The 24,215-nt window shown below is 50.4% G+C and overlaps 5 protein-coding genes and 1 long non-coding RNA gene across 7 annotated transcripts; 5 read left to right on the plus strand and 1 right to left on the minus strand.

Annotated features, from left to right (window-relative positions):
* Nucleotides 1-4,384: 4,384 nt before the first annotated feature.
* On the minus strand, nt 4,385-4,918 carry LOC128809494 (uncharacterized). The gene is made up of 2 exons (XR_008437746.1): nt 4,782-4,918; nt 4,385-4,679 (listed from the first exon to the last, which is right to left on the minus strand). It is a non-coding gene; the product is annotated as an uncharacterized LOC128809494 (long non-coding RNA).
* Nucleotides 4,919-5,143: 225 nt separating this feature from the next.
* Nucleotides 5,144-7,301, plus strand: LOC128809061 (inositol 1,4,5-trisphosphate receptor-interacting protein-like 1). Its single transcript, XM_053980756.1, is given in 1 exon segment — nt 5,144-7,301. A coding segment is annotated over 1 exon segment (1,776 nt). The 5' UTR covers nt 5,144-5,154; the 3' UTR covers nt 6,931-7,301.
* Nucleotides 7,302-9,014: 1,713 nt separating this feature from the next.
* Nucleotides 9,015-11,417, plus strand: LOC128808973 (inositol 1,4,5-trisphosphate receptor-interacting protein-like 1). The gene is given in 1 exon segment (XM_053980660.1): nt 9,015-11,417. A coding segment is annotated over 1 exon segment (1,551 nt). The 5' UTR covers nt 9,015-9,312; the 3' UTR covers nt 10,864-11,417.
* A 1,271-nt stretch (nt 11,418-12,688) lies between these two features.
* LOC128809120 (inositol 1,4,5-trisphosphate receptor-interacting protein-like 1) lies at nt 12,689-15,159 on the plus strand. Of its 2 annotated transcripts, none has more exons than XM_053980843.1 (2): nt 12,689-12,906; nt 13,243-15,159. In XM_053980843.1, exon 2 carries the CDS (start codon nt 13,246-13,248, stop codon nt 14,755-14,757), a length of 1,512 nt encoding a protein of 503 aa, XP_053836818.1. In that variant the 5' UTR covers nt 12,689-12,906; nt 13,243-13,245; the 3' UTR covers nt 14,758-15,159. The 2 variants fall into 2 exon arrangements, with proteins under 2 accessions (XP_053836818.1, XP_053836817.1); XM_053980842.1 differs by lacking the exon at nt 12,689-12,906 and adding an exon at nt 12,914-12,938.
* A 1,747-nt stretch (nt 15,160-16,906) lies between these two features.
* On the plus strand, nt 16,907-18,690 carry LOC128808486 (inositol 1,4,5-trisphosphate receptor-interacting protein-like 1). The gene is given in 1 exon segment (XM_053979645.1): nt 16,907-18,690. A coding segment is annotated over 1 exon segment (1,551 nt). The 5' UTR covers nt 16,907-17,139.
* A 2,097-nt stretch (nt 18,691-20,787) lies between these two features.
* Nucleotides 20,788-22,842, plus strand: LOC128809093 (inositol 1,4,5-trisphosphate receptor-interacting protein-like 1). Its single transcript, XM_053980807.1, has one exon. It carries the CDS (start codon nt 21,073-21,075, stop codon nt 22,582-22,584), a length of 1,512 nt encoding a protein of 503 aa, XP_053836782.1. The 5' UTR covers nt 20,788-21,072; the 3' UTR covers nt 22,585-22,842.
* The last annotated feature ends 1,373 nt before the right edge of the window (nt 22,843-24,215 follow it).

Here is a 24,215-nt window from a genome sequence, read left to right on the forward strand (position 1 = left end):
TCCAGGTCAAGCCTCTGATCCCAGGAGCGCCTTCGTGCCCTGTGTCCAGGAGCAGCCTCAGGGAAATGCAGCTGGACTGATCTTTTGGGCTTCACTTGTCTGCTCGCAGCACAGGGCAAGGTCATGCAGCCCTGCAGAGCCTCAACAGCCCAGAGCAAAACCTTGGCCACACAGGCAAATGGCTGTGGGTTGTATATGTGCCAAATCTGAATAGGTTCTTCTGCCAGCAATTCCTCTGCAGTGTATCCAAGGGAATACATTACACTCGTACTGGGGGCACAGTTAGATGGATAAAAAAGTAGCTATGCCATCAGATCCGTGGAGTCATAAAATCATAGAATTGTTTGGAAAAGACCTCTCAGATCATCAGACATGGTGTTTATGGACAGAGGTTAGTGGTGGACGGTGCTGGGTTAATGGTTGGACTCGATGACCTTAAGGGTCTTTTCCAATCTAAGTGACTTTGACTCTGTTGCCTACAGCAATGTTGCCTCTGCTGATTTCAGAAGGATGGTTCTCATGCATTGAGAAGTCATTTATATAACTGTCAGAGCTTGTTCCCATTAGCTTCAAGAAGAACTTGAGTGCCACTGAGAAGAATTTGTGAGAGAGGGAAGCCCTTGAATGAAGATGTTGATTTTGGAGCGGACAACAGACAGGTCTGACCTTGGCTGCACCATGGACATTATTAAGACTCATTAATTTTCTTGACTTTATATTTCCCAGCATTTTCATTTGCTCTGTGCACAATTTCTTTTTTATTTCAGCAGATGCCCTACTTTAATAATGAGAGCACACTGAAGCAAGTCACCCTTTGAAAAAGCATTTAAAATGTGCCACCTATTCTGCTCTTCAAGACTTTGTGGTTTTATTGAGTTTGAAAATACCAAGAAAAGGCAGAGACTCTGGGATTAGCCTTGCAGAACTGGTGTAAACAAGAAGCGGCACGTGGCTTCACAACTGCAGGTTGCCCTTTCACATACAAATCTGTTTGACCTTAGAGGAAAACAGGAAGACTATGAATGAAGGTAAGCAGCTTCCAAAACCCTTACATGTTTGAAGATCTTCCTTAGGGTTACTGGAAAAGGGTTTGTTGAAACAGGATGTGCCGTGTTTCCTTTAACTTCTTTTGAAGTTACACGTCAAAGGTGTGCTTCTTACTCAGATTTAAATTATTGCTCCAAAATAAGGACAACAATGGCTCCATCCTTTTGTGTCTCTCAGTCTCCCAGCCCCATGAGATAAGATAAAGCCCTTTACATGTACAAATGCAACATGTGTTCATCATTCTCAACAGGCATGAAGTTAATACAAGTGGATTATTTCCTCAGTTCATCTGAGGGGAAAGTGCATAGAAAAAACATGAAACTCATGGAAGATCATGAGAATTTCGATATTGATGGCAGCTGCAGTGGTTTGTTTGTATGGGTAAGATGCCAAGAAACCTCATCTTTCTTATGCTGTCTCCTCCAGCCTGTATATATATACTAAGTTGGGTTTCCCTCTAAGCCCCTCTCCAAAGGGGCTATTTGTGCCTGCATCTCCAGAAAGCTTTGATTGCAAGGCAGTTTGGTGACCTTGTTTTTTCTCTAGCTCTGGAACAGGGAATACACATCAACTTTTCTCAGTCTGTTTCTTCATACAAAGAATCTTTAGTAACCTGCCTGTGTATCTTTAATAACCACTACTGATTGTTTGAATGTGAGAGGAGTGCCCCATCACACAGCATCTTGTTCATACTTGGGTTGACACTTCCACAGGGAACAAGGGAGGGAAAATACAGTTCACTGCTAGGATGTTTGCAGATAAGTTGCTTTGAGGAAGAAAGGAAGGGGGAATTCACTTAGTGGAATGCTTTATTTGAAGCCATTCCTTATAAAGTTAAGAGTATTTTCCATTAGCATTGACTCTTCTCTCCTTATTTTGCCTAGATTTAAAAAATGCAAAACGTGTTCTTGGTGGAGGCTGCTAGAGCTGTACTGCTTGTTATAGCTACTGAGTGTCAGAGGCTTGAGACAAAGCACCATTATTGACTCAGTTTCCCCAGAGGGGTCTGGGTACTGGGTTAGCTGGGAGCTGCTGTAGCTACAACGCCCTCATCCAAAGGCTGATGCTGGCATCTCACACCTGCTTCATAACCACACTGATAACCTGTCTAGATAGCTGGGAAAGTACATGGGAACACAGTACCTGGTGAGCCAGCCACCATTACCTTTGTACATTGAGAGATCATGAATACATCTCACCGAGGGGCAAGTCATCATAGAAGTCATAAAATGGTTTGGGTTGGAAGGGACCTTAAAAATCATCAACTTCCAACCCCCCTGCTGTGGGCAAGGAAGCCACCCACTGTGTCAGGAAGCCACCCACTATGTCTCAGGACCTCCTCCAGCCTGGCCTTGAACACTGCCAGGCAAGTTAATAGAACCCTTCTTGTTAATCAAAACAAATTTCTGCTGGCAGCATCTCTTCTCTCGAGTCCCCAGCCCCTTATGGTGCCATATGGTCTGACAGACCTATTCCATGGCATTTTGTTTCTCAAGAAGGAGCTGAAGAAACAGAAGTGAGGCCTCATCACTGTAGCTTTCAGTTGTGGGAAACCAATAGATCCAGCTACCAAGAGCTTCTCCACAGCCCATAAATTGACAGGGCTTCTGCTGGTCCAGTTCCCTCGGGACTGCCCCACTGCCACCCAACCTGTGGCTTGTAGTTACAGCAACAAGATCCACTGGGCTGCCCGAGGCTGTGGTGGGTTGGGGTGTAGTTCCCTGGCAAGGGGTGGTGGCAAATTGTGGCTATCATGGCACTGCAAACCTCATGCTCAGGTGCTGTGGGGACTGGCAGCCCCCCTGAGGGCCCAGGAGCAGGGAGCTGAGTGTGCTAACATCATGGTCTGTCTGTCCCACTGCCCCCATCCAGGGAGCAGAGCCGACCTGGAGATTCTCAGCAGGTTCAGCCCTGCTGAGTGTTCATAGAGCATGTTCATGGTGATGAGACAGGATGAGTTCAAGCCAGGAAATCATCCTGCAGCTCAGCCAAGCAGGGCTGTGGGGCCCGGGCCAGGCACGGTGTCCTGCTGGGCTTGGCTTTTTGGGACCCATGGCTGGGCTGGGCAAGCTGGAATGGGCACCCTGCAATGCCACTGGAACACAGACTGACAGCCCTGGTTTGGGCTGGAGGTGGATCCCGGGTCATGGAGGACAGAAAGGAAGCTTGGGTGGGCTGGTGATAGCCTTGGCAGACACGGAGGCAGTGTGTCTGGTGAGGCAGTTAATTAATACTTTTTGTTCCTGAGCTAGGAGAGATCCATGACGCAGTTAAGGGACCAGGGCAGAAGGAGCCATGCTGACTTTTTCCACCTGCATTATTTACCCAGTCCACTGCAGGGAAACCCAGGCAGCGAGATCCAGTGGTAACAGAGGGCAGGGAACGTTTCCTGCCTGTAACATGATGTGCTGGGACCGGGTTTTCTTACGCCAAGTCCTGCTTTTCCTCTTCCACATTCCAGTCATACCCACAGTTTAGCCATTTTCTTTTTCTACATATGGCATCTTGCTGCAGCATTATGCATTCTGTGTCCTTAAGCAGATCATAGCCTAAAATAAATTTCCAGTTTAATGGAAAATATTATGAGTTTCCATGGGAATTGCTTACCATGTGATTGTGGTTGTACTTCCTGTTGTACTTAGGGCCAAAACCATTAAATGATCAGTATTTTTTACACTTTCTTACAGTTCTCCTATAAATACCTATTCCTCATAACAGGTCAGAACATTCAGTCTTCAAACGTGGGTCACTTTGGTTTTTATGCTGTGATCTTATGCCAGATTATCAAATACTTAGGCTAAAGATGGATTCCACGGAGATCCTCCTACTTCCTAGTTTGTTATTTCAGGTCTGCAAAGCCAAATTGCTGAGGACAGCTATCAGGTGTTAAAGAAATGGGCTGATATTCATGAGTGAAGAAAATCCTGAAGCTGGTCACTTGCCTTTGGTAGCTGGCTAAGACCTCTGGTGTTCAGGAGGTAAGGGCTGCTGTGTCAGGCAGCCCAGCATGGAGAACTACCCAAGTGCTGTGTGAGTCCTGGCTCACAGCATTGGACACGGTGATCAGTTGGGCCTAGGAAGAAGGGAGAGGTGTGGTAAAGGTATTTTAAGAAAATTAGTTTTATTTTTCATTATCCCACTCTGATTCGATTGGTAGCAAATTAAATATGCTTCCCCCAGATGAACCTGAGCAATCTCTCTGTTCTTGTCTCAACCCACAAGTCTTTGGTCCTTATTTTCTCTCTCTGTCCAGCCAAGGTCAATCAACCACAAGAAGTGAGTACTGGTGCCTGCATTCCCCGCCAGAGTGAGGCACAAACACTCAACAGAGGAAGCATTTGCTCAAGATGCCATTTATTGGCATCTTTGCACAGGGTGAAACTTCACAGGGATGGGACTCTCTCACAAAGAGAGAGCATTCAGTATCCATGTGGTAACAGGAGTCTCTAGTTCCAGGCTTCTTGCCACGGCCTCTTCATCTTTGGATCTGACTCCCAGAGTGAGCTTTTGCTGTTGAAGAATGGTGCAGCAAAAATTTCAAACACTGACAAAGCAGTGTCTTCTCCATGTCCTGTGCGCTCAGGAATGTGGGACCTCATCCCCAGGGAGTCAAGGATGGGTGGACACTCCTCCTAAACAACAGTGAGGGTACAGAGGCCGTTTAGTGGTACCACACACTTGGACCCACCACAGTCAGATTTTCCACTCCACTGTGAATTGTGTCAGCACAAGACCTGCTCAAGCTGCAGCTATAACCCTCGTAGAAGGTTCTCACAGAAGCCACATGTGTAGTCCTTCCACATCTTAACCTACAGTTCGGTGTGCACTTTGTGTGTATCCAGCCTTTGATTCCTTCAGGCAACACTGAGTGGCTAAGTGGGTGTGGGGCTGAAAGGCAGGGCTGGCTTGGCTGGGTAGTGACGTGCTGTGACACCTGTGACATCAGGGAGGCCATGTCACAATTGGGGCAGCTATAAAAGGCCCCAGCAGGCAACGCTGGCCCTGCATTGCTTGGGCAAGCAGTGAGTGCACACGTGGCGGGGAGGCTGGGCTGGGGTCAAGGGCCAGGGCAGAAACGCTGCACCTGGAGCTGGGTTCTCCCCCTGCATGCAGGCACAGCCCCTGACGGGAGAGCCTTGGGCAGGCCACAGGGCTGCTGCTGCTTCTGTAGCTCCAGGGGCAGTGGCATAGCCCTTGCTGCCTGCCAGCTGTCTGGGGCCCTGTCTTTCCTACGCCCAGAACCCTGAGCATCCTGTCCTCCCTCCAGCAACCAGTAGTTCCCTCCCTCCCTGCCCCACTCAAGGCCTTCTCTCCCTCCTCCTGCAGATCATGGATGCAGTTGTATTCCTCTTCGTGCTCTTGAAAAGTCTCATCCTGTATCCGCCACCCGTGGGGGATGTTTTGGATGAGGAAACACATCTGCGCATGGAAGCGCGCGCAATGCACCTGGAATGGGAGAGGCTTCGGCTGGAGCAGGAGGTGGAGCAGCTCTCCCAGGAGAAGGTGCAGGTCTTGCAGCTCTTAGCTCTTGCTGTGCTCCTGGTCCTTCTCTTGGTCCTGTGGTTGATTGGGTGGAAAAGCAGCCTGAGGAGAGAGGAGAATGAAGAAGAAAACGATGATGCAAATGGAGAGGAAGCTGGCAATGTTGCTGCAAATGAAGAAGGCAATGTTGGAAATGAAGTTGTCAATGAGGCTGCAATTGCAGAAAACAATGATGTTGAAATTGTTGTTGAAGAAGAAGAAGACAACGATTTTGACGATCGTGCTGGACGAGTTATAATGGAGCGCATCCACTGGCCTGCACAGGACCTACGGGCAGGCTGCGAGTGGACAACTGACCTGTTGGACAATTATACGGTTTATTTTGGACATGTCCTGTCCGACAGTTTCTACCCAGTCCTGCAACGAGCCATCGGGGTGGGCAGTGCCTTTGAAGGTTGGAGTCCCCGTGAGGAGGATGTCGTGCACCGTGTGTTCATCCCCATGACTCCTCCCCGAGGCCACAGCTTCCACCTGGAGCTGGACAGTGCAGGGCTGGGGCACGTGAGGAACTTCCGTGTCCGCGTGCAGCTGGAGTGCACCTGCACGAGGCAGCAGCAGGATGAGAACATGCTGTGCTTCCTGCACCATCCCGAGGAGGAGCTGAGGAGGAATCAGGGTCCCAGCCTCCTAGACACCCTGTGCACCGGCTCCTACCTGGACGTGCAGAAAACTGCCCGCTGGTTCCGGCAACTGGTGAAAGCAATCTGGCCAGCTTTGCCTCAGGCACACAACTGGCATTTAATGCTGCTGCCCTCCACACGCTCCTGCCAATTCAAAGTGAGCAATGGAGAAGCAAGCTTCAGGATTGAGATGCTGTTTGGTGTGCGGAGAGGTGACTCAGACGTCTTTGTGAGTAGCCAGCCAGGATGTGCTGGAACCCCAAGCACTCTGTGGCCTGAGACCTATGATGTGGCAGAGATGAAGTTCTTCAAGCACATTGCCAGGCAGGCCCCCTTTGACAGCTTGCACCTGAGATGCCTGCAGCTCTTCTGCCGTCTTCTGCTGGGCATAGACTTTTCCACCTACACCATGAAGACCATTGTCATGCACCTCCTGAACACCATTCCTGCGTCTCAGTGGCGCAGGAGACATTTCCCGAGGCGACTGAAGGATATCAGCGAGCGACTGCTCCTATCCCTGGAAGCGAAATGCCTCAACCACTTCATTGTGGGTAACCAGAGGCTTTCTCAGGACATCAAGTTGCCCCCTGATGTTCAAATGGCTGAGCCACCCAACCTCTTCTATCGCCTAGCGATGGATCCGGATGCCCACTCGCAGGGGCTAAGCGAGTACCTGGATCTGCAACGTCGGCTTTCAGCGATCCTGAAGCCTGACGATTGAAAGAGATTCTCCTGCACAGAGCTGTGCTTGTGCTGCCCGGAGCTGGCAGCAGAGATCCACCTCTTAGCACAAATTTGGTGCTTTAAGCAGAAGAGGATTCGTGCAAAGGCTTTGGCAAAGGTCTCACAGCCTCTCCTGCTCCCTCAGCGGGTGGAGGTCCATAGGAGGGTTTATTCTACCTCCTTGTATCATTTCATTTTCTATAAAAAGGGCCCAGATGGCATTGAGCCCTGCTTACCTATGAACTCTCCCACGCCTGAAAAAACACATGAAGAGAGCACGTGCTGTACGTGAAGGGTCAAAGTCACCAAACCCCGGCTGCAAGATGCAGCTCTTCCTGGCCTTTGAGAAGGACCAAACCTTAGAGCATGAAAGAAGTGGGAATCTGGGACAGAAAAAGAAAAAACAAACCGGGCAAAAAAGAGCAAGAGGGAAAATCAGCACTGCTGGCCCGGGATGAGTCAATGGATGGAGTCTCTCCTTGTCCCCGGAAGGGACACCTTTACGTCAGCATTGGACAACCTGTGTTGGAGCTGACCTGAAATTTTGTCTATAGAGGACTCTAGATTTTTGTCTCTGATATAGATGTACTGTGTATACCTACTATAAAGTTTATAAATTATCATATATACTAGTAAAATACCATAAAACAAAACAATATTATTAATATCAAAGATACAAAATATGTAATTATTATGACATGATAAAAAGTAATTTTAAAGAGTTGAATATGTAATTACATTTAAATAGTAGCAGTAGAGCACATATTTAGTGTCACTATCTGTTGTCAGACGTATTATTCTTCTTAATCCATTTATGTCTGGAAGGTTTTTCATAAAATAGTTATATTTATTACATATATAACATACATATAATATAGACATACTGTATACTTTATATAATAAGTGTATAATATAGATTAAATGCCATATAATATATTACATGTATCATTTTTATGAACACAAAAAGCCGTATCTAGGGTCGCTATCTGAGGAGACTCATATTCATGCTCTAGAGTTAGAGCGTTTATGAGTGGCAAGCTGGAAACTGCTTTCCTTTTGTTTCAATAAAATGCAATTTTGCAGAATCTGGAGTGTGCAAGACTTTATTGATCGCAGCCAGACCTACAGTAGTGGTGAATGTCACGGGCTGTGAATCTGGGCTCGTGAACAGACTCTCTGAACTCAAGCAAACTTAGAGTGCTGAAATGGGTCTAAAGAGGAATTAAGCCCAGCTGCCCCCAGCCCCTCTGATCACAGAATCCCAGAACGGCTTGGCTGGGAAGGGTCCTGAGAAATGGCCTTGTTCCAGCCCTGCTGCCAAGGGCAGGGACACCTTCCGCTAGGCCGGGTTGCTCCAAGGCCCATCCAAGCTGGCCTGGAGCACTGGCAGGGATGGGGCAGCCACAGCTTCTGTGGGCAGCGTGGGCCAGGGCCTCAGCAGCCTCAGAGGCCAGAAATCCTTGCACATCTCCAGCCTAAGGCCACCCTCTGTCAGTGGGAAGCCATCGGCCCTGGTGCTGTCCCTCCAGGCCCTTGCCAACAGCCCCTGTGCTGGTCTCTGCTGGCTCCCGTGCAGGGACTCAAAGGCCGCAGGAAGGTGCCCCAGGAGAAGCCGTGTGGATGGGGCATTTGGGGACCTGGCTGATTGGTGCAGTTGGCAGAGTTAAGTTTGCAGTCGCACTGCGTGATCTTCAGGGACTTTTTCAACCGCCCTGACGCTGAGATTTGAGTGTAGCTCAACCCGTGAGGAGTCAAAGCTTAGACTCCATGATCCTCAAGGGTGCCTTCCAACAGGGATATCTGTGAGACTGTCCATGATGGCAGATGAAAATAAATGCAAAAGAAAGAATAATGGGAGTTCTTTGGAGAAACTTCACTCAAGGGCAGCTTTAAGCAGTACCCCAGGGCCACTCTGAGTTCCTGAGCCAGGCGTTGGCTCAGGGGACAAAGGGTGGGGTTGGCTGGGTAGTGACGTGCTGTGACACCTGTGACATCAGGGAGGCCATGTCTCAATGGGGGCAGCTATAAAAGGCCCCAGCAGGTAACGCTGGCCCTGCATTGCTTGGGCAAGCAGTGAGTGCACACGTGGCGGGGAGGCTGGGCTGGGGTCAAGGGCCGGGGCAGAAACGCTGCACCCAGAGCTGGGTTCTCCCCCTGCATGCAGGCACAGCCCCTGACGGGAGAGCCTTGGGCAGGCCACAGGGCTGCTGCTGCTTCTGTAGCTCCAGGGGCAGTGGCATAGCCCTTGCTGCCTGCCAGCTGTCTGGGGCCCTGTCTTTCCTGCGCCCAGAACCCTGAGCATCCTGTCCTCCCTCCAGCAACCAGTAGTTCCCTCCCTCCCTGCCCCACTCAAGGCCTTCTCTCCCTCCTCCTGCAGATCATGGATGCAGAAGTATTCCTCTTCGTGCTCTTGAAAAGTCTCATCCTGTATCCGCCACCCGTGGGGGACGGTTTGGATGAGGAAACACATCTGCGCATGGAAGCGCGCGCAATGCACCTGGAATGGGAGAGGCTTCGGCTGGAGCAGGAGGTGGAGCAGCTCTCCCAGGAGAAGGTGCAGGTCTTGCAGCTCTTAGCTCTTGCTGTGCTCCTGGTCCTTCTCTTGGTCCTGTGGTTGATTGGGTGGAAAAGCAGCCTGAGGAGAGAGGAGAATGAAGAAGAAAACCATGGTGTAAATGAAGAGGAAGTTGGTAATGTTGCTGCAAATGAAGACGACAATGTGGGAAATGAAGTTGTCAATGAGGCTGCAATTGCAGAAAACAACAATGATGTTGCAAATGTAGTCCAAGAAGAAGACAGCGATTTTGACGATGGTGCTGGACGAATTATAATGGAGCGCACACGGTGGATTGTACAGGACCTACGGGCAGGCTGCGAGCGGACATCTGACCTGGAAAATTATAAGATTTATGTTGGACATGTCCTGTCCAACAGTTCCTACCCAGTCCTGCAACGAGCCATCGGGGTGGGCAGTGCCTTTGAAGGTTGGAGTCCCCGTGAGGAGGATGTCGTGCACCGCGTGCTCATCCCCATGACTCCTCCCCGAGGCCACAGCTTCCACCTGGAGCTGGACAGTGCAGGGCTGGGGCACGTGAGGAACTTCCGTGTCCGCGTGCAGCTGGAGTGCACCTGAACGAGGCAGCAGCAGGATGAGAACATGTTGTGCTTCCTGCACCACCCCGAGGAGGAGCTGAGGAGGAATCAGGGTCTCAGCCTCCTAGACACCCAGTGCGACGGCTCCTACCTGGACGTGCAGAAAACTGCCCGCTGGTTCCGGCAACTGGTGAAAGCAATCTGGCCAGCTTTGCCTCAGGCACACAACTGGCATTTAATGCTGCTGCCCTCCACACGCTCCTGCCAATTCAAAGTGAGCAACGGAGAAGCAAGCTTCAGGATTGAGATGCTGTTTGGCGTGCGGAGAGGTGACTCAGACGTCTTTGTGAGCAGCCAGCCAGGATGTGCTGGAACCCCAAGCACTCTGTGGCCTGAGACCTATGATGTGGCAGAGATGAAGTTCTTCAAGCACATTGCCAGGCAGGCCCCCTTTGACAGCTTGCACCTGAGATGCCTGCAGCTCTTCTGCCATCTTCTGCTGGGCATAGACTTTTCCACCTACACCATGAAGACCATTGTCATGCACCTCCTGAACACCGTTCCTGCGTCTCAGTGGCGCAGGAGACATTTCCCGAGGCGACTGAAGGATATCAGCGAGAGACTGCTCCTATCCCTGGAAGCGAAATGCCTCAACCACTTCATTGTGGGTAACCAGAGGCTTCCTCAGGACATCAAGTTGCCCCCTGATGTTCAAATGGCTGAGCCACCCAACCTCTTCTATCGCCTAGCGGTGGATCCGGATGCCCACTCGCAGGGGCTAAGCGAGTACCTGGATCTGCAACGTCGGCTTTCAGCGATCCTGAAGCCTGACGATTGAAAGAGATTCTCCTGCACAGAGCTGTGCTTGTGCTGCCCGGAGCTGGCAGCAGAGATCCACCTCTTAGCACAAATTTGGTGCTTTAAGCAGAAGAGGATTCGTGCAAAGGCTTTGGCAAAGGTCTCACAGCCTCTCCTGCTCCCTCAGCGGGTGGAGGTCCATAGGAGGGTTTATTCTACCTCCTTGTATCATTTCATTTTCTATAAAAAGGGCCCAGATGGCATTGAGCCCTGCTTACCTATGAACTCTCCCACGCCTGAAAAAACACATGAAGAGAGCACGTGCTGTACGTGAAGGGTCAAAGTTACCAAACCCCGGCTGCAACATGCAGCTCTTCCTGGCCTTTGAGAAGGACCAAACCTTAGAGCATGAAAGAAGTGGGAATCTGGGACAGAAAAAGAAAAAACAAACCGGGCAAAAAAGAGCAAGAGGAAAAATCAGCACTGCTGGCCCGGGATGAGTCAATGGATGGAGTCTCTCCTTGTCCCCGGAAGGGACACCTTTACGTCAGCATTGGACAACCTGTGTTGGAGCTGACCTGAAATTTTGTCTATAGAGGATTCTAGATTGTTGTCTCTGATATCGATGTACTGTGTATACCTACTATAAAGTTTATAAATTATCATATATACTAGTAAAATACAATAAAACAAAACAATATTATTAATATCAAAGATACAAAATATGTAATTATTATGACATGATAAAAAGCAATTTTAAAGAGTTGAATATGTAATTACATTTAAATAGTAGCAGTAGAGCACATATTTAGTGTCACTATCTGTTGTCAGACGTATTATTCTTCTTAATCCATTTATGTCTGGAAGGTTTTTCATAAAATAGTTATATTTATTACGTATATAACATACATATCATATAGACATACTGTATACTTTATATAATAAGTGTATAATATAGATTAAAAGCCATATAATATATTACATGTATCATTTTTATGTACACAAAAAGCCGTATCTAGGGTCGCTATCTGAGGAGACTCATATTCATGCTCTAGAGTTAGAGCATTTATGAGTGGCAAGCTGGAAACTGCTTTCCTTTTGTTTCAATAAAATGCAATTTTGCAGAATCTGGAGTGTGCAAGACTTTATTGATCGCAGCCAGACCTACAGTAGTGGTGAATGTCACAGGCTGTGAATCTGGGCTCATGAACAGACTCTCTGAACTCAAGCAAACTTAGAGTGCTGAAATGGGTCTAAAGAGGAATTAAGCCCAGCTGCCCCCAGCCCCTCTGATCACAGAATCCCAGAACGGCTTGGCTGGGAAGGGTCCTGAGAAATGGCCTTGTTCCAGCCCTGCTGCCAAGGGCAGGGACACCTTCCGCTAGGCCGGGTTGCTCCAAGGCCCATCCAAGCTGGCCTGGAGCACTGGCAGGGATGGGGCAGCCACAGCTTCTGTGGGCAGCGTGGGCCAGGGCCTCAGCAGCCTCAGAGGCCAGAAATCCTTGCACATCTCCAGCCTAAGGCCACCCTCTGTCAGTGGGAAGCCATCGGCCCTGGTGCTGTCCCTCCAGGCCCTTGCCAACAGCCCCTGTGCTGGTCTCTGCTGGCTCCCGTGCAGGGACTCAAAGGCCGCAGGAAGGTGCCCCAGGAGAAGCCGTGTGGATGGGGCATTTGGGGACCTGGCTGATTGGTGCAGTTGGCAGAGTTAAGTTTGCAGTCGCACTGCGTGATCTTCAGGGACTTTTTCTACTGCCCTGACGCCGAGATTTGGGTGTAGCTCAACCCGTGAGGAGTCAAAGCTTAGACCTCATGATTCTCCAAGATGCCTTCCAACAGGGATATCTGTGAGACTGTCAATGAAGGCAGTTGAAAATAAATCCAAAAGAAAGTATAATGGGAGTTCTTTGGAGAAACTTCACTCAAGGGCAGCTTTAAGCAGTACCCCAGGGCCACTCTGAGTTCCTGAGCCAGGCGTTGGCTCAGGGGACAAAGGGTGGGGTTGGCTGGGTAGTGACGTGCTGTGACACCTGTGACATCAGGGAGGCCATGTCACAATGGGGGCAGCTATAAAAGGCCCCAGCAGGTAACGCTGGCCCTGCATTGCTTGGGCAAGCAGTGAGTGCACACGTGGCAGGGAGGCTGGGCTGGGGTCAAGGGCCGGGGCAGAAACGCTGCACCCAGAGCTGGGTTCTCCCCCTGCATGCAGGCACAGCCCCTGACGGGAGAGCCTTGGGCAGGCCACAGGGCTGCTGCTGCTTCTGTAGCTCCAGGGGCAGTGGCATAGCCCTTGCTGCCTGCCAGCTGTCTGGGGCCCTGTCTTTCCTGTGCCCAGAACCCTGAGCATCCTGTCCTCCCTCCAGCAACCAGTAGTTCCCTCCCTCCCTGCCCCACTCAAGGCCTTCTCTCCCTCCTCCTGCAGATCATGGATGCAGTTGTATTCCTCTTCGTGCTCTTGAAAAGTCTCATCCTGTATCCGCCACCCGTGGGGGACGGTTTGGATGAGGAAACACATCTGCGCATGGAAGCGCGCGCAATGCACCTGGAATGGGAGAGGCTTCGGCTGGAGCAGGAGGTGGAGCAGCTCTCCCAGGAGAAGGTGCAGGTCTTGCAGCTCTTAGCTCTTGCTGTGCTCCTGGTCCTTCTCTTGGTCCTGTGGTTGATTGGGTGGAAAAGCAGCCTGAGGAGAGAGGAGAACGAAGAAGAAAACGATGATGCAAATGGAGAGGAAGTTGGCAATGTTGCTGCAAATGCAGAAAACAACAATGATGTTGAAATTGTTGTTGTTGAAGAAGAAGACAACGATTTTGACGATCGTGCTGGACGAGTTATAATGGAGCGCATCCACTGGCCTGCACAGGACCTACGGGCAGGCTGCGAGTGGACAACTGACCTGTTGGAAAATTATACGGTTTATTTTGGACATGTCCTGTCCGACAGTTTCTACCCAGTCCTGAAACGAGCCATCGGGGTGGGCAGTGCCTTTGAAGGTTGGAGTCCCCGTGAGGAGGATGTCGTGCACCGCGTGCTCATCCCCATGACTCCTCCCCGAGGCCACAGCTTCCACCTGGAGCTGGACAGTGCAGGGCTGGGGCACGTGAGGAACTTCCGTGTCCGCGTGCAGCTGGAGTGCACCTGCACGAGGCAGCAGCAGGATGAGAACATGCTGTGCTTCCTGCACCACCCCGAGGAGGAGCTGAGGAGGAATCAGGGTCCCAGCCTCCTAGACACCCTGTGCACCGGCTCCTACCTGGACGTGCAGAAAACTGCCCGCTGGTTCCGGCAACTGGTGAAAGCAATCTGGCCAGCTTTGCCTCAGGCACACAACTGGCATTTAATGCTGCTGCCCTCCACACGCTCCTGCCAATTCAAAGTGAGCAATGGAGAAGCAAGCTTCAGGATTGAGATGCTGTTTGGTGTGCGGAGAGGTGACTCAGACGTCTTTGTGAGTAGCCAGCCAGGATGTGCTGGAACCCCAAGCACTCTGTGGCCTGAGACCTATGATGTGGCAGAGAAGAAGTTCTTCAAGCACATTGCCAGGCAGGCCCCCTTTGACAGCTTGCACCTGAGATGCCTGCAGCTCTTCTGCCGTCTTCTGCTGGGCATAGACTTTTCCACCTACACCATGAAGACCATTGTCATGCACCTCCTGAACACCATTCCTGCGTCTCAGTGGCGCAGGAGACATTTCCCGAGGCGACTGAAGGATATCAGCGAGAGACTGCTCCTATCCCTGGAAGCGAAATGCCTCAACCACTTCATTGTGGGTAACCAGAGGCTTCCTCAGGACATCAAGTTGCCCCCTGATGTTCAAATGGCTGAGCCACCCAACCTCTTCTATCGCCTAGCGATGGATCCGGATGCCCACTCGCAGGGGCTAAGTGAGTACCTGGATCTGCAACGTCGGCTTTCAGCGATCCTGAAGCCTGACGATTGAAAGAGATTCTCCTGCACAGAGCTGTGCTTGTGCTGCCCGGAGCTGGCAGCAGCGATCCACCTCTTAGCACAAATTTGGTGCTTTAAGCAGAAGAGGATTCGTGCAAAGGCTTTGGCAAAGGTCTCACAGCCTCTCCTGCTCCCTCAGCGGGTGGAGGTCCATAGGAGGGTTTATTCTACCTCCTTGTATCATTTCATTTTCTATAAAAAGGGCCCAGATGGCATTGAGCCCTGCTTACCTATGAACTCTCCCACGCCTGAAAAAACACATGAAGAGAGCACGTGCTGTACATGAAGGGTCAAAGTCACCAAACCCCGGCTGCAACATGCAGCTCTTCCTGGCCTTTGAGAAGGACCAAACCTTAGAGCATGAAAGAAGTGGGAATCTGGGACAGAAAAAGAAAAAACAAACCGGGCAAAAAAGAGCAAGAGGGAAAATCAGCACTGCTGGCCCGGGATGAGTCAATGGATGGAGTCTCTCCTTGTCCCCGGAAGGGACACCTTTACATCAGCATTGGACAACCTGTGTTGGAGCTGACCTGAAATTTTGTCTATAGAGGATTCTAGATTGTTGTCTCTGATATAGATGTACTGTGTATACCTACTATAAAGTTTATAAATTATCATATATACTAGTAAAATACCATAAAACAAAACAATATTATTAATATCAAAGATACAAAATATGTAATTATTATGACATGATAAAAAGTAATTTTAAAGAGTTGAATATGTAATTACATTTAAATAGTAGCAGTAGAGCACATATTTAGTGTCACTATCTGTTGTCACACGTATTATTCTTCTTAATCCATTTATGTCTGGAAGGTTTTTCATAAAATAGTTATATTTATTAGATATATAACATACATATCATATAGACATACTGTATACTTTATATAATAAGTGTATAATATAGATAAAATGCCATATAATATATTACATGTATCATTTTTATGTACACAAAAAGCCGTATCTAGGGTCGCTATCTGAGGAGACTCATATTCATGCTCTAGAGTTAGAGCATTTATGAGTGGCAAGCTGGAAACTGCTTTCCTTTTGTTTCAATAAAATGCAATTTTGCAGAATCTGGAGTGTGCAAGACTTTATTGATCGCAGCCAGACCTACAGTAGTGGTGAATGTCACGGGCTGTGAATCTGGGCTCGTGAACAGACTCTCTGAACTCAAGCAAACTTAGAGTGCTGAAATGGGTCTAAAGAGGAATTAAGCCCAGCTGCCCCCAGCCCCTCTGATCACAGAATCCCAGAACGGCTTGGCTGGGAAGGGTCCTGAGAAATGGCCTTGTTCCAGCCCTGCTGCCAAGGGCAGGGACACCTTCCGCTAGGCCGGGTTGCTCCAAGGCCCATCCAAGCTGGCCTGGAGCACTGGCAGGGATGGGGCAGCCACAGCTTCTGTGGGCAGCGTGGGCCAGGGCCTCAGCAGCCTCAGAGGCCAAAAATCCTTGCACATCTCCAGCCTGAGGCCACCCTCTGTCAGTGGGAAGCCATCGGCCCTGGTGCTGTCCCTCCAGGCCCTTGCCAACAGCCCCTGTGCTGGTCTCTGCTGGCTCCCGTGCAGGGACTCAAAGGCCGCAGGAAGGTGCCCCAGGAGAAGCCGTGTGGATGGGGCATTTGGGGACCTGGCTGATTGGTGCAGTTGGCAGAGTTAAGTTTGCAGTCGCACTGCGTGATCTTCAGGGACTTTTTCAACCGCCCTGACGCCAAGATTTGAGTGTAGCTCAACCCGTGAGGAGTCAAAGCTTAGACTCCATGATTCTCCAAGATGCCTTCCAACAGGGATATCTGTGAGACTGTCAATGAAGGCAGTTGAAAATAAATCCAAAAGAAAGTATAATGGGAGTTCTTTGGAGAAACTTCACTCAAGGGCAGCTTTAAGCAGTACCCCAGGGCCACTCTGAGTTCCTGAGCCAGGCGTTGGCTCAGGGGACAAAGGGTGGGGTTGGCTGGGTAGTGACGTGCTGTGACACCTGTGACATCAGGGAGGCCATGTCACAATGGGGGCAGCTATAAAAGGCCCCAGCAGGTAACGCTGGCCCTGCATTGCTTGGGCAAGCAGTGAGTGCACACGTGGCGGGGAGGCTGGGCTGGGGTCAAGGGCCAGGGCAGAAACGCTGCACCCAGAGCTGGGTTCTCCCCCTGCATGCAGGCACAGCCCCTGACGGGAGAGCCTTGGGCAGGCCACAGGGCTGCTGCTGCTTCTGTAGCTCCAGGGGCAGTGGCATAGCCCTTGCTGCCTGCCAGCTGTCTGGGGCCCTGTCTTTCCTGCGCCCAGAACCCTGAGCATCCTGTCCTCCCTCCAGCAACCAGTAGTTCCCTCCCTCCCTGCCCCACTCAAGGCCTTCTCTCCCTCCTCCTGCAGATCATGGATGCAGAAGTATTCCTCTTCGTGCTCTTGAAAAGTCTCATCCTGTATCCGCCACCCGTGGGGGACGGTTTGGATGAGGAAACACATCTGCGCATGGAAGTGCGCGCAATGCACCTGGAATGGGAGAGGCTTCGGCTGGAGCAGGAGGTGGAGCAGCTCTCCCAGGAGAAGGTGCAGGTCTTGCAGCTCTTAGCTCTTGCTGTGCTCCTGGTCCTTCTCTTGGTCCTGTGGTTGATTGGGTGGAAAAGCAGCCTGAGGAGAGAGGAGAATGAAGAAGAAAACCATGGTGTAAATGAAGAGGAAGTTGGTAATGTTGCTGCAAATGAAGACGACAATGTGGGAAATGAAGTTGTCAATGAGGCTGCAATTGCAGAAAACAACAATGATGTTGCAAATGTAGTCCAAGAAGAAGACAGCGATTTTGACGATGGTGCTGGACAAATTATAATGGAGCGCACACGGTGGATTGTACAGGACCTACGGGCAGGCTGCGAGCGGACATCTGACCTGGAAAATTATAAGATTTATGTTGGACATGACCTGTCCAACAGTTCCTACCCAGTCCTGCAACGAGCCATCGGGGTGGGCAGTGCCTTTGAAGGTTGGAGTCCCCGTGAGGAGGATGTCGTGCACCGCGTGTTCATCCCCATGACTCTTCCCCGAGGCCACAGCTTCCACCTGGAGCTGGACAGTGCAGGGCTGGGGCACGTGAGGAACTTCCGTGTCCGCGTGCAGCTGGAGTGCACCTGAACGAGGCAGCAGCAGGATGAGAACATGCTGTGCTTGCTGCACCATCCCAAGGAGGAGCTGAGGAGGAATCAGGGTCCCAGCCTCCTAGACACCCTGTGCACCGGCTCCTACCTGGACGTGCAGAAAACTGCCCGCTGGTTCCGGCAACTGGTGAAAGCAATCTGGCCAGCTTTGCCTCAGGCACACAAGTGGAACCTTGTGCTGCTGCCCTCCACACGCTCCTGCCAATTCAAAGTGAGCAACGGAGAAGCAAGCTTCAGGATTGAGATGCTGTTTGGCGTGCGGAGAGGTGACTCAGATGTCTTTGTGAGCAGCCAGCCAGGATGTGCTGGAAGCCCAAGCACTCTGTGGCCTGAGACCTATGATGTGGCAGAGATGAAGTTCTTCAAGCACATTGCCAGGCAGGCCCCCCTTGACAGCTTGCACCTGAGATGCCTGCAGCTCTTCTGCCGTCTTCTGCTGGGCATAGACTTTTCCACCTACACCATGAAGACCATTGTCATGCACCTCCTGAACACCGTTCCTGCGTCTCAGTGGTGCAGGAGACATTTCCCGAGGCGACTGAAGGATATCAGCGAGAGACTGCTCTTATCCCTGGAAGCGAAATGCCTCAACCACTTCATTGTGGGTAACCAGAGGCTTTCTCAGGACATCAAGTTGCCCCCTGATGTTCAAATGGCTGAGCCACCCAACCTCTTCTATCGCCTAGCGATGGATCCGGATGCCCACTCACAGGGGCTAAGCGAGTACCTGGATCTGCAACGTCGAATTTCAGCGATCCTGAAGCCTGACGATTGAAAGAGATTCTCCTGCACAGAGCTGTGCTTGTGCTGCCCGGAGCTGGCAGCAGAGATCCACCTCTTAGCACAAATTTGGTGCTTTAAGCAGAAGAGGATTCGTGCAAAGGCTTTGGCAAAGGTCTCACAGCCTCTCCTGCTCCCTCAGCGGGTGGAGGTCCATAGGAGGGTTTATTCTACCTCCTTGTATCATTTCATTTTCTATAAAAAGGGCCCAGATGGCATTGAGCCCTGCTTACCTATGAACTCTCCCACGCCTGAAAAAACACATGAAGAGAGCACGTGCTGTACGTGAAGGGTCAAAGGCACCAAACCCCGGCTGCAACATGCAGCTCTTCCTGGCCTTTGAGAAGGACCAAACCTTAGAGCATGAAAGAAGTGGGAATCTGGGACAGAAAAAGAAAAAACAAACCGGGCAAAAAAGAGCAAGAGGAAAAATCAGCACTGCTGGCCCGGGATGAGTCAATGGATGGAGTCTCTCCTTGTCCCCGGAAGGGACACCTTTACGTCAGCATTGGACAACCTGTGTTGGAGCTGACCTGAAATTTTGTCTATAGAGGATTCTAGATTTTTGTCTCTGATATAGATGTACTGTGTATACCTACTATAAAGTTTATAAATTATCATATATACTAGTAAAATACCATAAAACAAAACAATATTATTAATATCAAAGATACAAAATATGTAATTATTATGACATGATAAAAAGTAATTTTAAAGAGTTGAATATGTAATTACATTTAAATAGTAGCAGTAGAGCACATATTTAGTGTCACTATCTGTTGTCACACGTATTATTCTTCTTAATCCATTTATGTCTGGAAGGTTTTTCATAAAATAGTTATATTTATTAGATATATAACATACATATCATATAGACATACTGTATACTTTATATAATAAGTGTATAATATAGATAAAATGCCATATAATATATTACATGTATCATTTTTATGTACACAAAAAGCCGTATCTAGGGTCGCTATCTGAGGAGACTCATATTCATGCTCTAGAGTTAGAGCGTTTATGAGTGGCAAGCTGGAAACTGCTTTCCTTTTGTTTCAATAAAATGCAATTTTGCAGAATCTGGAGTGTGCAAGACTTTATTGATCGCAGCCAGACCTACAGTAGTGGTGAATGTCACGGGCTGTGAATCTGGGCTCGTGAACAGACTCTCTGAACTCAAGCAAACTTAGAGTGCTGAAATGGGTCTAAAGAGGAATTAAGCCCAGCTGCCCCCAGCCCCTCTGATCACAGAATCCCAGAACGGCTTGGCTGGGAAGGGTCCTGAGAAATGGCCTTGTTCCAGCCCTGCTGCCAAGGGCAGGGACACCTTCCGCTAGGCCGGGTTGCTCCAAGGCCCATCCAAGCTGGCCTGGAGCACTGGCAGGGATGGGGCAGCCACAGCTTCTGTGGGCAGCGTGGGCCAGGGCCTCAGCAGCCTCAGAGGCCAAAAATCCTTGCACATCTCCAGCCTGAGGCCACCCTCTGTCAGTGGGAAGCCATCGGCCCTGGTGCTGTCCCTCCAGGCCCTTGCCAACAGCCCCTGTGCTGGTCTCTGCTGGCTCCCGTGCAGGGACTCAAAGGCCGCAGGAAGGTGCCCCAGGAGAAGCCGTGTGGATGGGGCATTTGGGGACCTGGCTGATTGGTGCAGTTGGCAGAGTTAAGTTTGCAGTCGCACTGCGTGATCTTCAGGGACTTTTTCAACCACCCTGACGCCAAGATTTGAGTGTAGCTCAACCCGTGAGGAGTCAAAGCTTAGACTCCATGATTCTCCAAGATGCCTTCCAACAGGGATATCTGTGAGACTGTCAATGAAGGCAGTTGAAAATAAATCCAAAAGAAAGTATAATGGGAGTTCTTTGGAGAAACTTCACTCAAGGGCAGCTTTAAGCAGTACCCCAGGGCCACTCTGAGTTCCTGAGCCAGGCGTTGGCTCAGGGGACAAAGGGTGGGGTTGGCTGGGTAGTGACGTGCTGTGACACCTGTGACATCAGGGAGGCCATGTCACAATGGGGGCAGCTATAAAAGGCCCCAGCAGGCAACGCTGGCCCTGCATTGCTTGGGCACGCAGTGAGTGCACACGTGGCGGGGAGGCTGGGCTGGGGTCAAGGGCCGGGGCAGAAACGCTGCACCCAGAGCTGGGTTCTCCCCCTGCATGCAGGCACAGCCCCTGACGGGAGAGCCTTGGGCAGGCCACAGGGCTGCTGCTGCTTCTGTAGCTCCAGGGGCAGTGGCATAGCCCTTGCTGCCTGCCAGCTGTCTGGGGCCCTGTCTTTCCTGCGCCCAGAACCCTGAGCATCCTGTCCTCCCTCCAGCAACCAGTAGTTCCCTCCCTCCCTGCCCCACTCAAGGCCTTCTCTCCCTCCTCCTGCAGATCATGGATGCAGAAGTATTCCTCTTCGTGCTCTTGAAAAGTCTCATCCTGTATCCGCCACCCGTGGGGGACGGTTTGGATGAGGAAACACATCTGCGCATGGAAGTGCGCGCAATGCACCTGGAATGGGAGAGGCTTCGGCTGGAGCAGGAGGTGGAGCAGCTCTCCCAGGAGAAGGTGCAGGTCTTGCAGCTCTTAGCTCTTGCTGTGCTCCTGGTCCTTCTCTTGGTCCTGTGGTTGATTGGGTGGAAAAGCAGCCTGAGGAGAGAGGAGAACGAAGAAGAAAACGATGATGCAAATGGAGAGGAAGTTGGCAATGTTGCTGCAAATGCAGAAAACAACAATGATGTTGAAATTGTTGTTGAAGAAGAAGAAGACAACGATTTTGACGATCGTGCTGGACGAGTTATAATGGAGCGCATCCACTGGCCTGCACAGGACCTACGGGCAGGCTGCGAGTGGACAACTGACCTGTTGGAAAATTATACGGTTTATTTTGGACATGTCCTGTCCGACAGTTTCTACCCAGTCCTGCAACGAGCCATCGGGGTGGGCAGTGCCTTTGAAGGTTGGAGTCCCCGTGAGGAGGATGTCGTGCACCGTGTGTTCATCCCCATGACTCCTCCCCGAGGCCACAGCTTCCACCTGGAGCTGGACAGTGCAGGGCTGGGGCACGTGAGGAACTTCCGTGTCCGCGTGCAGCTGGAGTGCACCTGCACGAGGCAGCAGCAGGATGAGAACATGCTGTGCTTCCTGCACCATCCCGAGGAGGAGCTGAGGAGGAATCAGGGTCCCAGCCTCCTAGACACCCTGTGCACCGGCTCCTACCTGGACGTGCAGAAAACTGCCCGCTGGTTCCGGCAACTGGTGAAAGCAATCTGGCCAGCTTTGCCTCAGGCACACAACTGGCATTTAATGCTGCTGCCCTCCACACGCTCCTGCCAATTCAAAGTGAGCAATGGAGAAGCAAGCTTCAGGATTGAGATGCTGTTTGGGGTGCGGAGAGGTGACTCAGACGTCTTTGTGAGTAGCCAGCCAGGATGTGCTGGAACCCCAAGCACTCTGTGGCCTGAGACCTATGATGTGGCAGAGATGAAGTTCTTCAAGCACATTGCCAGGCAGGCCCCCTTTGACAGCTTGCACCTGAGATGCCTGAAGCTGTTCTGCCATCTTCTGCTGGGCATAGACTTTTCCACCTACACCATGAAGACCATTGTCATGCACCTCCTGAACATCGTTCCTGCGTCTCAGTGGCGCAGGAGACATTTCCCGAGGCGACTGAAGGATATCAGCGAGAGACTGCTCCTATCCCTGGAAGCGAAATGCCTCAACCACTTCATTGTGGGTAACCAGAGGCTTCCTCAGGACATCAAGTTGCCCCCTGATGTTCAAATGGCTGAGCCACCCAACCTCTTCTATCGCCTAGCGGTGGATCCGGATGCCCACTCGCAGGGGCTAAGCGAGTACCTGGATCTGCAACGTCGGCTTTCAGCGATCCTGAAGCCTGACGATTGAAAGAGATTCTCCTGCACAGAGCTGTGCTTGTGCTGCCCGGAGCTGGCAGCAGAGATCCACCTCTTAGCACAAATTTGGTGCTTTAAGCAGAAGAGGATTCGTGCAAAGGCTTTGGCAAAGGTCTCACAGCCTCTCCTGCTCCCTCAGCGGGTGGAGGTCCATAGGAGGGTTTATTCTACCTCCTTGTATCATTTCATTTTCTATAAAAAGGGCCCAGATGGCATTGAGCCCTGCTTACCTATGAACTCTCCCACGCCTGAAAAAGCACACGAAGAGAGCACGTGCTGTCCATGAAGGGTCAAAGTCACCAAACCCCGGCTGCAAGATGCAGCTCTTCCTGGCCTTTGAGAAGGACCAAACTTTAGAGCATGAAAGAAGTGGGAATCTGGGACAGAAAAAGAAAAAACAAACCGGGCAAAAAAGAGCAAGAGGAAAAGTCAGCACTGCTGGCCCGGGATGAGTCAATGGATGGAGTCTCTCCTTGTCCCCGGAAGGGACACCTTTACGTCAGCATTGGACAACCTGTGTTGGAGCTGACCTGAAATTTTGTCTATAGAGGACTCTAGACTTTTGTCTCTGATATCGATGTCCTGTGTATACCTTCAAAAAAAGTTTATAAATTATCATATATACTAGTAAAATACCATAAAACAAAACAATATTATTAATATCAAAGATACAAAATATGTAATTATTATGACATGATAAAAAGTAATTTTAGAGAGTTGAATATGTAATTACATTTAAATAGTAGCAGTAGAGCACATATTTAGTGTCACTATCTGTTGTCACACGTATTATTCTTCTTAATCCATTTATGTCTGGAAGGTTTTTAATAAAATAGTTATATTTATTACATATATAACATACATATCATATAGACATACTGTATACTTTATATAATAAGTGTATAATATAGATTAAATGCCATATAATATATTACATGTATCATTTTTATGTACACAAAAAGCCGTATCTAGGGTCGCTATCTGAGGAGACTCATATTCATGCTCTAGAGTTAGAGCATTTATGAGTGGCAAGCTGGAAACTGCTTTCCTTTTGTTTCAATAAAATGCAATTTTGCAGAATCTGGAGTGTGCAAGACTTTATTGATCGCAGCCAGACCTACAGTAGTGGTGAATGTCACGGGCTGTGAATCTGGGCTCGTGAACAGACTCTCTGAACTCAAGCAAACTTAGAGTGCTGAAATGGGTCTAAAGAGGAATTAAGCGCAGGTACCCCCAGCCCCTCTGATCACAGAATCCCAGAACGGCTTGGCTGGGAAGGGTCCTGAGAAATGGCCTTGTTCCAGCCCTGCTGCCAAGGGCGGGGACACCTTCCGCTAGGCCGGGTTGCTCCAAGGCCCATCCAAGCTGGCCTGGAGCACTGGCAGGGATGGGGCAGCCACAGCTTCTGTGGGCAGCGTGGGCCAGGGCCTCAGCAGCCTCAGAGGCCAGAAATCCTTGCACATCTCCAGCCTAAGGCCACCCTCTGTCAGTGGGAAGCCATCGGCCCTGGTGCTGTCCCTCCAGGCCCTTGCCAACAGCCCCTGTGCTGGTCTCTGCTGGCTCCCGTGCAGGGACTCAAAGGCCGCAGGAAGGTGCCCCAGGAGAAGCCGTGTGGATGGGGCA

Source organism: Vidua macroura, chromosome 6, assembly GCF_024509145.1.
Source record: "Vidua macroura isolate BioBank_ID:100142 chromosome 6, ASM2450914v1, whole genome shotgun sequence".
In the NCBI taxonomy this organism is placed as follows: Eukaryota; Metazoa; Chordata; class Aves; order Passeriformes; family Viduidae; genus Vidua; species Vidua macroura.

Coding starts and splice junctions, on each gene's coding strand:
- LOC128809093 (XM_053980807.1), top strand. CDS start 21,073: ATGGATGCAGAAGTATTCCTCTTCGTGCTCTTGAAAAGTCTCATCCTG.
- LOC128809120 (XM_053980843.1), top strand. CDS start 13,246: ATGGATGCAGTTGTATTCCTCTTCGTGCTCTTGAAAAGTCTCATCCTG.